Genomic DNA, 13,991 nt, shown 5'->3' on the forward strand with positions numbered 1-13,991 from the left:
TTTAATGTAACCACAACAACATCTATAATGTCTTGTGTAAACATTGCTGAGAATTTTTGGCACAAAGCAGAACTTAACCATCTCACTCTGCTCTGACTCTAAAAATTCAATGTAATGTTTCCTTTACATTATGAAAGAACAAGACTTTACATTGAGTTATTTTTTATTAAATAAATAATAGTAAAATAATATTTTTAAATTATAATAAAAATTAAAATATATTATGTTTTAATATTATTTTACACACAAAAGTTTGGGGTCAGCAAAAAAAATGTCTTATGCTCACCAAGGCTGCATTTATTTGATCAAAAATACAGTAAAAACAGGAAAACTGAAAAATATTATTACAATTCAAAATAAGTGTTTTCTATTTTAATATATTTTAAAATATAATTTATTCCTGTGATGGCAAAGCTGAATTTTCAGCATCATTAGTCTTCAGTGTCACATGATCCTTCACAAATCATTCTAATTTGCTGATTTGCTGCTCAAGAAACATTTATTATCATTATTATCAATGTTGAACAGTTGCTGCTTAACATTTTTATGGAAACCGTGTTGCATTTTTTTTTTTTTTTTCACGGTTCTTTGATGAATAGAAAGTTCAAAAGAACAGAATTTAAAATTGAAATCTTTTGTAACATTATAAATGTCTTTACTGTCATTTTTGATCAATTTGGATGAAAAAAATCTTACTGATCCCAAACTTTTGAATAGTGCTGAACATACTTCATAGTAGTATTTCGAAAAAAGTGAAGAGACTAATTTATAAATAGACCTGTTGACTAGACTACTGCAAAAGTTCTTACCTTGTAAGTCTGGATCGCTGGATCTGGGGCTACTCCGAGCTCCACGGGTTGTTTTTTTAGATCCAGGACTGCTTCCACCACCTCCACCACCCCCAAGATTTCCATGGACCTTGCCGTAGCCATTGTACATGTTGTTGCAGCCCACATTGCTCTTATAGATGGAAGGAGGGCTGTTTAGACGATTCTGACGCTCCAATCTGTCCTTCATCTTTTTTGGTGGTGGTTTGTATGGCTCATCCCGCCCAAGGTAGTTCATACCGTACACAGGAATTATCTCTGCAGCACAAAACAATCATTAAAACATGAAACTGCCATACAAGTCGGGAATAGGAAAAATTATGGTGCGTTCCATTTGTCCTCGGAAGTGGGAAATTCCTAGTCCCCAGTGGGAACTTTTAAGCGGAATGTACCTTGAGTCAGAGTTACGACTAAGAAACTTCAACAACTTTGACTTCAGAATACAATATGGCTTCTCAGCGCATCCACAGTAGTAATATATTGTTTATTAGAACTTCTGTTTGTCTGTCTCAATAAACTCAATGGTGCACACAGTATTATGCAACCTCTATTTGTGGACATGATACTTCAGCATTATCTGTGCAAAATACCACTTTTTTATGTGTTTGTATTCTGAAAGAGCAAGAACAACAAAAGTTCGCCTGGATGTGTCCATCTTAATTTTCTGACCTATGTACTAGAATGTTGTCAACTCAGGTGTGATGTCATTCCTAACTCCGACATCCTTCTTCCGAGGTAAATGGAATGCAGCATTACACTTACAAAAACACTGAAAAGGTGCAGAGCCCCTAAGGCGAAATGGTGCTGGAAAAAAATATGAGATGGGAGGAAAAATTATACTTCAAAGCTTTTGCGTTCTCTAGCAAAAGTATTTAATTTTTTCCTCCCATTTCATTTTTTTATTTTACCATCACCATGTCTCTTTAGTGCAGGGGTTCTCAACTCTGGTCCTCGAGATCCACTTTCTTGCAAATTTCAGCTCCAACCCTAATCAAACACACCTGAACAAGCTAATCAAGGTCTTTAAGATTACTAGAAAGTTATAGGCAGATGAGTATGATTAGGAAAGTGGACCTAGAGGGCCAGAGTTGAGAACCCCTGCTTTAGGGGCTAAGTTAACACAAAATATGATTTTTTTTTAATAAGTGTGGACAAAATCTTATCAGTTTTGGCTGTGGAACTGAAATATTAGATTTTTTTTTTGGTATCGTGACAATACCAGAATAAGAGGAGAGTAAGCTGTGATCATATATGCACTCCTACCTTCATTGTACATAGGCGGGATATGATGATGATAGTACTGGTGGGGGGGAATGTCCCCAGGGCTGACGGGTGGGTAGAAGGCCGTGTGTGAGTTAGGAATAAAGGGTGGTGGGGCCATGTATGGAGGTAAGTGATGAGTTGGAGAGATGGCTGGAGAATAACTGGGAGGATAGCATTCTGGAGACTGAGGGGTAACCACCACCCTCCGAACACCTGTGTTGTCCTCCAGCACCTTTAGTGAGAAACAAACAAGATTTTTTTTTATTTTAATTAATTTTCCAGAGCTGAAAATCTGGTTTTTAAAATTGCCTGAAATTTCCAACTTTTCCAGGACTGTGGTAAATTTGAATGCATACGAATAAAAAAAAAAAAAAGAACAAAAAGTAAATATTTATGCTAGGACCTGAAATATCAATACAATATCATGAAAAATGAATAACAAGCATTATTATTTCATAATACTAAGAGTAAGGAAAATACTGCATTGCAATACTAGAACACTACTCCATCTGTCTGACCTGCAGATCCTGAGAGTGTGTTTACGTGTGTGTATATGGCAGCCTGTTTGACAGGCCCATCAATAAGCAGACAGCAGTGTGAGAGAGAGGGTGTCAAGAGTGATCAGCGAAGCTCAGATCAAGTTCAGCCTTGCTGTGCATTCAGATGTTGAGCACACGGTGAGAGACACTGTTCCGTTATGCATGTCTATGAGAGACATAAGACTGAGGATGAGGAATGTGAGCTGAGAGAGGGTCAGTGTTATTTTATATTATTGAGATACTATTACAGTTTTTAAATCAATATTTTGAATCAGTTTTTATTTTTAAATTTTAATTTTAAAGTTTTAATAATATTGTTGTTGTTTTTTTGTCATTTTATTCATTTTTTAAAATATGTCTATATAGTTTTTATTTCAGTACATCAAATTAGATGAAATGAAAATGAGAAATGTTGTTTTGGCAACAAGCGAAAAAAAGTTTTTTTTTTTTTTAAATATTGTAACTTTTATTTTGTTTCAAGTAACAATTTTTCTAATGGTTTTGGTTTTGGTTTTAGTTAATTATAATTACCCTGCTCTGGGTCTCCAAATATGGTCTACTATGACTTTGTATTTCACAAATGTCCTCATTACCATGTTAATCCTTACAAAACATATTTAATTATGGAGGAGACAATATGAAGAACCCAATGACACTGCCAGATGCCGCAAGGTCAAGGGCGACAATATGACTGCTAAATATCAGAGGTTGTTATGATTTCATATTACTCAACAGAGGTGATCTCAGCTAGCCACCTGTTTGGAGAACTGTACTGTGCAATAAGGATGAATTAGTCTGAAAAGAAAAAGCTGCGATTTAAAGTCTGTCTAGATTCTGGTCTCCTGTTGTTAGACGCCCACAGCTCTGACGGCGTTTCCCGCTTCTATTTGGCACTGGCCTAAAATAAACACAGATACAATGACCTTTGGACAATTACCACATTCCTTCAACTGCCACAGGAGGGGTGAAGAGTCATGCCCATTCAAACTAAGAGGGCATGATTTTTAAGTCAAGTGGATTAAAAAAAAAAAAAAAAAAAAAAAAAAAAAAATCAAAACTTTGCAATGCAAAAACAAAACAAAAATAATGACTTTATTCAACAATCTCTTCTCCTCCCTGTCATTATCCTTACGCAGTTGCCGCAGTAAGCACAGTGAAGGCTTCCGTGTTTACGTCCATATGCCGTCTCAGTACTAGCCAAAGCTGCACATGTGAGCAGCATGATGCATGCGTGTGGTCATAAACAATGTATGAGAATGACACAGAAGAGAAGATATTGTTGAATAAAGTCATTATTTTTGTTTTGTTTTTGTGCACAAAAAGTATTGTCTTCACTTCATAAAATTAAGGTTGAACCACTGCAGTCACATTGACTGTTTTAACGATGTCTTTAGTACCTTTCTGGACCTTAAAAGTGGTGATTATATTGCTGCCTATGGACGAGTCATAAACCTCTTGGATTTTATCAAAAATATCTTAATTTGTGTTCCGAAGATGAACGAAGGTCTTACGGGTGTGGAAGGACATGAGGGTGAGTAATTAATGACAGAATTTTCATTTTTGGGTGAACTAACCCTTTAAATGCCCTAATTGAACTAAGGCCTAATCCTGGCTTAATCTAAGCCCTGTCTGTGGAACCGGGCCTTTAAGTATTATAAATTAAAAACTGTTTTTGCTTTGGTCCTGTCTTATCTCACCTAGCCGACTGAGTGAGCCAGGATTGCCACTGGCACCCCTTCAAAAAGAAAATAGGTGCATGACACCTTTCTGTTTTCCTACTCAGAGTACAGAAAAAATTAGGAAACCCACTATAAGTAAACAGAAGCCTAACCTTTATGTGTTCTAGTTTGCCTTTCTTGTAAACAGCATCACCAGATAACAACCTTTACTCATCATTGCTTACAGGGTCAGGTGGGGAATGTCTCCCCAACATTGCTTGGCCCTCCATGACATTTTAACATGTATTTACTCTCTGCTTGGCCCTCCATGACATTCTAGCTGGCATTTGCATCTTTTACATGAATGATTAAGGGTGCCATGAGCAATTACCACTGTGCCCTTGAGGAATAAATGCATGGCACCATCAATAGAAACACTGCGTGAAAGTCACAAAAACAAGACACACTACAACCCATTTTTTATTCTTCTTAACCTAGAGGTTAAGAACAACAGGTATAAATAAATAATCTTGTGAATAAGAAAATCAACTATAGTCAAAAAAACAAAACAAGAAAAAAAAAAAACTACAAATAATCTTAATAGTCCTTTCTAACACCAGCATAGAGCCAGAAATGGCATTTGTCAGTAGATGCTGAGGTGAGGTCTGTTGAACTATAAATGAAGACGTAATGTAACCACTAGGCTCCAGGCCCAGAGCCGTTGTCGTGCTGATTGTATCTCTCCAACAGCTACTGGTCAGGGGTCTGCTTTCATGTCTGGCCGATCATGAGCAAGATAAGAATTACGGTTTGGTGAGCTCATTCCAGATCAGCACTTGCTACATATTGATTACTCCTCTCATCTGCCAGATAGGAATAACCATGCGGTTTGGAACGACGACAGACTCTTGTATAATGCTTAATGGATCATAATAGAGATGTAAGAGCCCTGGACAGGCCACAGGTCTCACTTACAGAGAGGTAAGAGGATGGGAGGTAGGTCGGTCCTGTGAGAATTATCGAAAGTTTTTTGTTTTTTTTTAAAGATAGAAGCTTTTACACTTGCAAGCACATTCTCAAGTAACAACTCTACTAATTTATAATGTGTGGTGTCATTTAAATGAAGTGTAAAACAAATATTCCAGCTCATGTCTATGGACATGTGGGCATGTTGTTCCTGGCTTCCACTGAGAGGATATTATGGTTTTCTTGTTTCCTTCTTTTTAAATACTGAGGGAAGAGTCAAAATAATTGTAGTGGAAAAAAATAAATACATATTTTTTTCCCTTTTCCAAGCCATATTCAAGCTGAATTTGTAATATTTATTAATGATATTATTTTGAAATATTGCACTCACCTGGGAGATGTAACCAGGAGGCACATGGATGGGTGGGATGGATCCATTGGGTGACATCATCGGAACCTCTGCAGGCCCTGTGCATACAGGAAAAGAAACAAATGGTCAAATGTATGTTATAAGGTATGCTAAACATTCCTACTTTACAATCACTTGAGGAAAAAGGCAAAACAAAAGACCAGAATGAGTTTTAACAAGAAATGCACCCTCTTCTTGATAAGTTGACATGGTTACCACAATTCATTTGTGAACAACTGTTGTCTTGGTCTGCTATGTTGCTTTTGATTAAAACAAAGATTTTTTTTTATTTTTTTTTTTTATAATTAGTAATAATTATATTCCAGAAAATGACCGGCAGTGTGAATGAACCAAAATCATACAATCCTGGGACAAATCCCGGTATACATTATCCGTGTATTTTATGGAATCTATGTGTGAAAGGGGATTAAGTCTGGCATCTGATCAGCAGGCCCAGACTTCTGCAGAAAACCCCCCATATTTCCACAGAACTGGGTTGTTATTCTGTTATTCATTACATTCTGTGAATGTTCTGGCCATTGCATGTTCAGTTATTGAATATTTTGGCTGACCTGATCTTTGCTTTTAGAGTGCAGCATTCCTAATTCCATTTAACATTCGAATCAGATTGCCTAGATTCGACTGTTAGTCTGTTTGAGCACCCCATATCTCGTTTCATAACACCTCTGCGAAGATTCGACCGTGAGATTTGTAGTCGAATCAGGCTCCTCCTATCGAAGCATCGAATCGTCGACTATTCAGGGTCACACCTAAAATACATATATATCATTTCATCCTCATTGGTAACCGGCATAACTACAAGATACCAACCAGCAAGAAATAGAACATACAAACAAACATAGCAAACAGACAAATAAAGGCCACCCCACTTGGCACGGCACTGAGGGCTGTGGGTAATGGAACTAGAGCAGTCCAGACAGAGCATTATGGAGAGCTGGAAAGGACTCAAGCAGCATGGAAACTCTTCCGTTGCTGAGTGCCTCTCATCAGGCCTGATTTACTGCACACTCATTCTCCAGATCCCCTGCTCACTTTGATTGTATGACTGATGGGATCACCGTTCATGACAAGTCACGCACCTGTCTGAATACTTGCAACAAACTCAAGCCTGCTGTGAGACTTTACTCTAAATAAACATTCACTTTATTTGTTAGCTAGTATCATTTTCTCAAAAATATTTCAGAAACATTCACTAGGTTGTCTTGTTTATACCCTGAAGCTGTTAAGCAAGATAGAGAAGAAATGGATGGGGAAATGTATCATTTTAACAGCATTTCCAAATGTAATGTACAGATGTTTTTAAAGACAGAGTCAGCAGCTTGAACTCAAACCTCTAGGATAAAAGCATCCACTAGTTAGTCTAAAGTAAATCAGAGACAAATCCTCCATTAGCCATTTTTAGATTCACTGGAACAAATATATTTAAACCCAAGGCAAATCCAACTTGTGTTGTTGACTTTTCCACTGCGGTCTCTCTCTGCTCACAGTAGCGGAGGTCTGGCAAAACCTGGTAAAGACATCGTCCCCCCCTGAGACAGCAGCAGTCAGCTCTGCAATGCTTTGGCCAGTATAAATCACAGAATGGACTGTAATGAATTCTACAGTTCATTCTTCATTAGCTGCCAAAGCCTGTTCACAACAACATTGCTAGTCACTACTATGTCATATCCTGAAGAAACATTCCAGAATTGGTCAACTGGAACGTTTTTCATGAAAGAGGTGCTAGAATAGGAGTGAAAAGAGGGATGAATCTTTCTCAGAAGATGTTACACGTGTAAAGTGTGAAAAAATGTTTCCCTCTAAACAATATAATGGGTGTAACACTATCAGATCTTCAGCTGGAACTCATTCAGTAAAGCTGTGAGAAATCATTGGCTCTTTTAGATGTTCTAGTTCTCGTCACACTGTTCTGATTGAAAAGTAGCCTGACTGACTCTTGCTATAGAGTGCAACAGCTGGGTTCCGAAAGTAAAAATCACATTCATTTTCTCCAACGTGGGAATTAATTTAACAACTTATAAACTAATAGACAGACCTTCTGTGAGCTAAAAGGTTGTTAATTGACTGTATATGCTGTTCAGCCATCAGCCTGCAATGTTTCAACATATTGAATATATTTTTATATAATTGTGTTTTTAAAAAACATTACCACTGATTCTGCTGAGGAATCACTACTAATCAGGGAATCCAAACAAGCAATTCGCACCAAAATAATTCTTTAGCGCCCGCTCTTATCCATGAAGCACTGCAAATGATGTAGAGTCAGTTTCCTTAAGCTCTAGGGAGAAAAATACTTTTACATTTGTACAGTAAATATGTGAATAAACGCAAATAGCATGTAGCTAACATTTTCTAAAACGTAGCCTGACTGTATCCAGCTATTTACTGCTAATAGCAAACTCAAAACCGTAGCCTGACTGCAGCTAGCCACTTATCGCTTGCAGCCAACTACATTTTCAAACGAGTAGAGAATGACTGTAGTTTAAAATCATAACTTCATGAGTAGTTTGTAGTATGGAAAGCTACAGTATTAAAGTGTGAGATGATTTGAAGACTTGGTGAGACAAAACCTGTAAAGTAAAAACATAATTAACACAAAATCTTACAAGGCAACAGCGTATCAGTAGGGGTAAAGGGGTTTTCAGAAGCTGTTGTTCCAGAAACAGCTAGACTCCAGCTGACTTCAAAGGACTCTTTTTTGGTTAACTGGTGAGAACAGAGGAGGAGTCCTTACTGGAAGTGTGTGTACGTGTACGAGTGCTGCACAACAGGGGCCCTGTGTGAGTGGCCCTAGACGGTGACCTTGCCAGCAGAACAAATCCTTGTAGAACAAATTAGTCTATGATGATAAACACAAACAGCTTGTCAGTCAGAGCAAAGTCGAATGAGTGGGTGTTTGCCAGTCGAGGTGTATGTAAGTATATGAAAGTGTGCAAGTAGCTGGGTTTGCAGTACATGCAAGTTGTGTGTTTAGCCAACTTTATTTAACTAGTACAAGAAATCAAGGTCTGTCCTGTGTACACTCACCCACATATAAGTATTACACAAACACAACTGAAACAAATGTACTAGGATCATCATAATAACTGAAATAATTAACTCAGAGAATCAGCAGACAGACAGGGAGAGCTGTGGCTTCTTCAGATTATTCCTGCTGACGTAAATGAAATGGATTTTGCGCTCAATCCAACTGCATGTGGGGATCTTGGACATCTTGAACCAATAAATAAATGATGTCTGTGAAAGTTGTAATAAATGATATAATTTTCTCTATTTGTAAGCCATGGCAAAGGAAAATTAGGCAACTAGTCGTGGAAAAAAATATCAAATAGTGCTGAGGAGGGTTTATTTCTCCAGGCTTGGCTACAAACCTTACCAAAAGTGGTAATGCCAAAACTGTCAAAAGATGAGATATAGTCGCTCGCCATTTGACATGAGAACTGTATGAGCTGCGGTATCACCACAGAAAATCTATCACATGAATATGCTAATCAAGTACCATATTATATATAAACTAAAGTAAAATAATGGAAAGGAAAAATAAAAAAGGAAATTGAAATTAATACTCCTGACATGATATGGCACTCTAGTACTGCCAGAATACTTTTTCTTTGTACTGTTGTGTCAGAAGTACAGACTGGAAACAGGATGTATGTATTATATGAGGGACCTACAGTATGCTCTGGAGAGTCCATGAGTGTCCGGCACACGACTACGCAGAAAGGAAGAGAAAGGCTCTATCCTTTAATGTGAAATACATTATTCATCCCTTCTTTCTTCCACAATGGAGCACGGGGAACACATGTGGGCCTAGAGGAGTCAGTACGCTTTAATGAAGCGTTCAGTTTGAGGCCGAGAGCTGCCTGGAGCCACGGTCAGGCCTGGTGGAGTGCGAGTTGGTGTGCGTGCCGATCACACAGAGGATGCCTTTTCAGTCCTGCTCTCCCTGATGGCGTACTGTACATACACAGAGAGCACTCATGTGAAGTCTACACTGAGCCCACACTGGCAGCTTTCTTTCATCCATGCCACAGCAATGCAACAAAATTCATCTCCTCTCCAACATGAGTGTCCAGAAGCATGCCAAAGCTCGGAACCCTATTCTCCATTTATATTCTCATAGCTAAAACATTTGATTCCTTCGAAGCACGCTCCATGTCAGAAGTACACTCCAGTGCCGGTCAAGTACTGCTTGTTTAAGCAGATAGATGAATGATGGATGTCACATTAGGTTTTCATATGGGATCTTCAAAAGGACATAAGGACTTGTCAAACTGGCCAATGGAACTATGTAGGGCTTTTGGCTCTTAATCCAGGCCTTACACCAATGTGGCTGAGCAACATGATGTGTCTAGTTTTTCCTATTAATTCCAATGTGAAGCATTTGGAAAGTCCAATTCATTCACAGTGATAAACATAAAAATAAAATTTAATATAGACTTTTTTTGTTCAAATAAATGCAGCCTTGGTTGGCATGAGGCCTCTTTGAAAAGTATTTTTAAAAAGCCTTTACATTAAAAAAAAAAAAGCCTTCACAACTTCACAACAATGAGCTTAGAAAAAACAAAAAAACATGTATATCAGGATGGGACAGTATTTTACAGACTGCATGAGGCAGGCATATGGGTACATGGAAAGCAGGCAATTTGAAATATGATAAGAAATTCAAGGGCGTCAGGCAGGTTGATCTGGAAAGGAATGTCTTCCAATTTATCAGGCCCGCTAGAGATGGGAACAGCAGCGTATCCTCATTCTAAAACATAACTATAACCCAACACGCACTCTGACAAATCTACATGAATATGAGCAGCATTGGAAGGCTGCAGCACTGATAACAGGTTTTTAGGTTTCAAAAGGGGTAACAGTGTCTTCTTGTAGCACTTCCAGAATACTGGAGAGGGCAGTGGCACTAAGCGCTGTTGTCTTTACAATCTCAGTGGCCAGCTCTCCTCTCTCTCCGCACAAGAGGCTCCATTCAGGGGCCCGCCACTGAGGCTCCCAGCACAGAGACAGCAATATGCTCCCAGTTGGCAAACAGACGTGTGTTTGGACAGTCTCTGTAGTTCTCTCCACTTAGCAAACACCAGCATTCCTGCAGCTCTGCAGCCAACAGACACACGCACGCGCACACACACACACACACACACACACACACACACACACACACACACACACACACACACACACACACACACACACACACACACACACACACACACACAGCGCAAGAAGAACCCAATGAGGCCAAGTCTAAGTCCCTCAGTACCTCCATTGCAGCACCTGGTCCTTTTCTCCTGCATCAGCATTAGGCCTTCACAGATCCACTGGAGGTTCTGCTGCAAGCTGCATGCTCAAACAAGCCTTTATCAATATATACGTAGCCTGGGTCACTACAATAACACCTCAGTGATTTTGACTCTCAGAAGGGAAGATAAAAAGAGGAATAAGAGTAGTCCAAGACTCAATTTAAAGTGATAGTTCAGCAAAAAGAAATTTTAATTTACTTACCTTCATATTATTTTGTCTATAAAAAGGTAGACATTTTTGAAGAATCGATAGCTCTTGCCATACAAAAACAGTTTGTAGGGGCCATCAAGCTTCAAAAAGCGTATCAAATAACGTATCATTAACGTGGTCTATATGAATTCACTATATTCCAGTGTTCTAATGTCATTTACATTAACTTTATCTGAAACTCACAGTAGGTTTGTTTGAGGAACAGACCACAGGTGAAGATTATTGTCGTACTGACCACTTTTATGCTGTTTTAAGTTATGGTTCATGTTTTGTGGAGTTTGACAGTCTCTGGTGATCACCACAGTTGTGTAATGATTCTTCAAAATTATCAAAATGATGTAAAAAAAAAAACATGAGTTTCCACATTCAAAAGTTTGGGGTCGCTAAGATTTTTTAATGTTTTCAAAGAAGCCTCTTATTCTTAAAAAGGCTGTATTTAATTGCTCTAAAATTCAGTAAAACTGCAATATTGTGAAATAGTAAATTTAAAATAGTTTTCTATTTTAATATATTTTAAAATGTAAGTCATTACTCCAGTCTTCAGTGTCACATGATCCTTCAAAAATCATTCTAAAATGCTGATTTGCTGTTCAAGAAACGTTTCTTATTATCATCAATTTTGAAAACAGTTGTGTTAATATTTTTGTACAAACCATGATAATATTTCAGGATTCTTTGATAAATAGAAAGAAAAGAACAGCATTTATTTCAAATAGAAATTGTTTGTAACAATGTAAAAGTATTTACTGACTGCATCTTTGCTGAATAAAAGTATTAATTTCTTTCAAAAAAAAAAATAAAAATAAAAAAAATAAATAAATAAATTTCAGACCCCAAACATTTTAAAGGTAGTGAAACATAAGACAGAAAAAAAATTGTATTGTAATTTTAAATGCAAGTTGTACTGTACAGTATTGGTTTCCCATAATTTACCTCATTTATGTTGAGTTTTTCCTACATTAAAACGTAAAACGTAATGTAAAAAGCATGCATTTCAGATATTCTACTTTCCATTGATTTTTCCACTGAAATTAAGCCTTTTATTACAAATATTAAAATGTATATGCTTGTTTTATAGCAATATGGAACACATCAATTTGAATTGCAATATTTCAATTAATTGAGTCAAACCAGACTATAATTAGAGCAAGAGAGAGAGAGGTAGAGCTAGAGAGTGGAAACACTGTCAGCTTTCTTCCTTATATCTGGAGTGAGAATATTTTCCATCCTAGACCTTCACCCAGCCAATAAAATCCTTTAACATTCATTATTTATTGAGCGAATGCATCAATTTTCCAACAATAAAGAGATTTGGTGGATATTTGTTTACTTTCACAGCAGCCCTGAGGACATCGATGTAATTTTTATGACATTTCAATGAGCCCCTGTTGGAGGTAGAATCTATAAAACCATATTTGATTTGGCATAGAAAACACTGAAATTCCTGCCACAGACATCCAGCCTAGTCAAAAGGCTATAGAAATCCATGCCGAGCACAGCCTATCCTAAACCATCCATCCCACTAGGAGGAATTTGGGGCTTGAATTATGCTAGTATGTCACTCAGCAGGCCTAAATAAAGTCAAAAATGTATCCCCTAGCCAGCAATATTTCAATCTATCAGTTGATGGGTCACTGCTAAATTCAGTCAGTCAATGAGTATTATATTTGGTTAGTCAGTCAGTTAATCGGTCATCAGTGTATTCAGTCTTTCAGTGAGTCATCAGTGCTATATTTATAGTCAGTTAGTCAGACCAATGAGTCTGTTACACAGAAGATTCAGAGGGCTTTATGATGATGAGACGGCGAAAACCTTAAGAGCCTTGCCCAAAAAAAACTGGTATTTTAATCTTGGCATTCGACTTCCTAAAAAGGTCTAAAAAGCCAAATGACCTAATCTTAACATGGAAGGTCAATTTGAAGCGTGCCAATAACCACAAACAAGGTTAGCGTGGTCTGACATGTTTGTTGTGACTGGATAAGAATTGAATGTGCTTGACCAACTACAATTGGCTGACAGTCACTGACAAGTTTTAATACAGCAGAGACCAATTAATGCAGTTTGTGTTCCAGTCTGGACATAAAATTTATACTTATAATGAGGGTATCACATTTGATCAGTAAACAGATGTACTGTAGGTCCCTGAGGAGTCCATTAAAAAAAAAAAAAAAAAAAAAACTACATCACGAAAAAAAAAATTCTATACACCGTTCTAAAATCTGACATATTGTCAATGGAAAACACTTTATGACGTTTCAGACAACGTGTGTACTAACAGAGCAGGGTACAGTTTATCATGTTCCTTTGGTCGGGAATTGTCGAGGCACGCTCAGTTTGACAGACAGATGAACGTCAGAGTTTAACGCTGGGTTTGCATGTCTGGATTAGCACAATTACTAGATGTCAACACGAAAATTGTACTTTGACTTGCTTACGCCCTTGGACTCTGAAATGATTCGTTCTATGGCAACACTCATTACACCAAAATGAATCCATGTGAAGCTTTGTTGTTCATGGCAGCAAAATACAGTACTAAATCATATTAATGCACTTTTCTTTGTTCAACCAGAAATAAGGTTCCTAACAAGCTTTAACTGCTAAAGCTGCCTATATTTTGTTTTGAGCTAATGAATACGACTCATAGTTTCCAACTTGGAAAAAAAACTGTTCATAGAGTTGTTAGCAAAGCAGCTACGGTGGTTATAGCTTGCTAAATGTTTGTATTACAGCCTATAGGGATGTAACTACTTGCATATCCCCACAATATTCAGATTAGAGGTCAACCAATGTG

The 13,991-nt window shown here is 37.6% G+C and overlaps 1 protein-coding gene across 2 annotated transcripts in view; it reads right to left on the reverse strand.

The window, feature by feature from the left end:
- The window catches only part of fndc3ba (fibronectin type III domain containing 3Ba), a 140,603-nt gene that overhangs the window by 51,052 nt on the left and 75,560 nt on the right, over positions 1-13,991 (reverse strand). For both annotated transcript variants that reach the window (XM_051917714.1, XM_051917722.1), the window contains 3 exons: positions 5,645-5,721; positions 2,091-2,322; positions 810-1,085 (listed from right to left, as the gene is read on the reverse strand). In XM_051917714.1, coding sequence (XP_051773674.1) covers positions 810-1,085; positions 2,091-2,322; positions 5,645-5,721 — 585 coding nt within the window. The remainder of the gene's footprint in view (positions 1-809; positions 1,086-2,090; positions 2,323-5,644; positions 5,722-13,991) is intronic.

This window comes from Ctenopharyngodon idella, chromosome 2 (assembly GCF_019924925.1).
Source record: "Ctenopharyngodon idella isolate HZGC_01 chromosome 2, HZGC01, whole genome shotgun sequence".
Classification (NCBI taxonomy): Eukaryota; Metazoa; Chordata; class Actinopteri; order Cypriniformes; family Xenocyprididae; genus Ctenopharyngodon; species Ctenopharyngodon idella.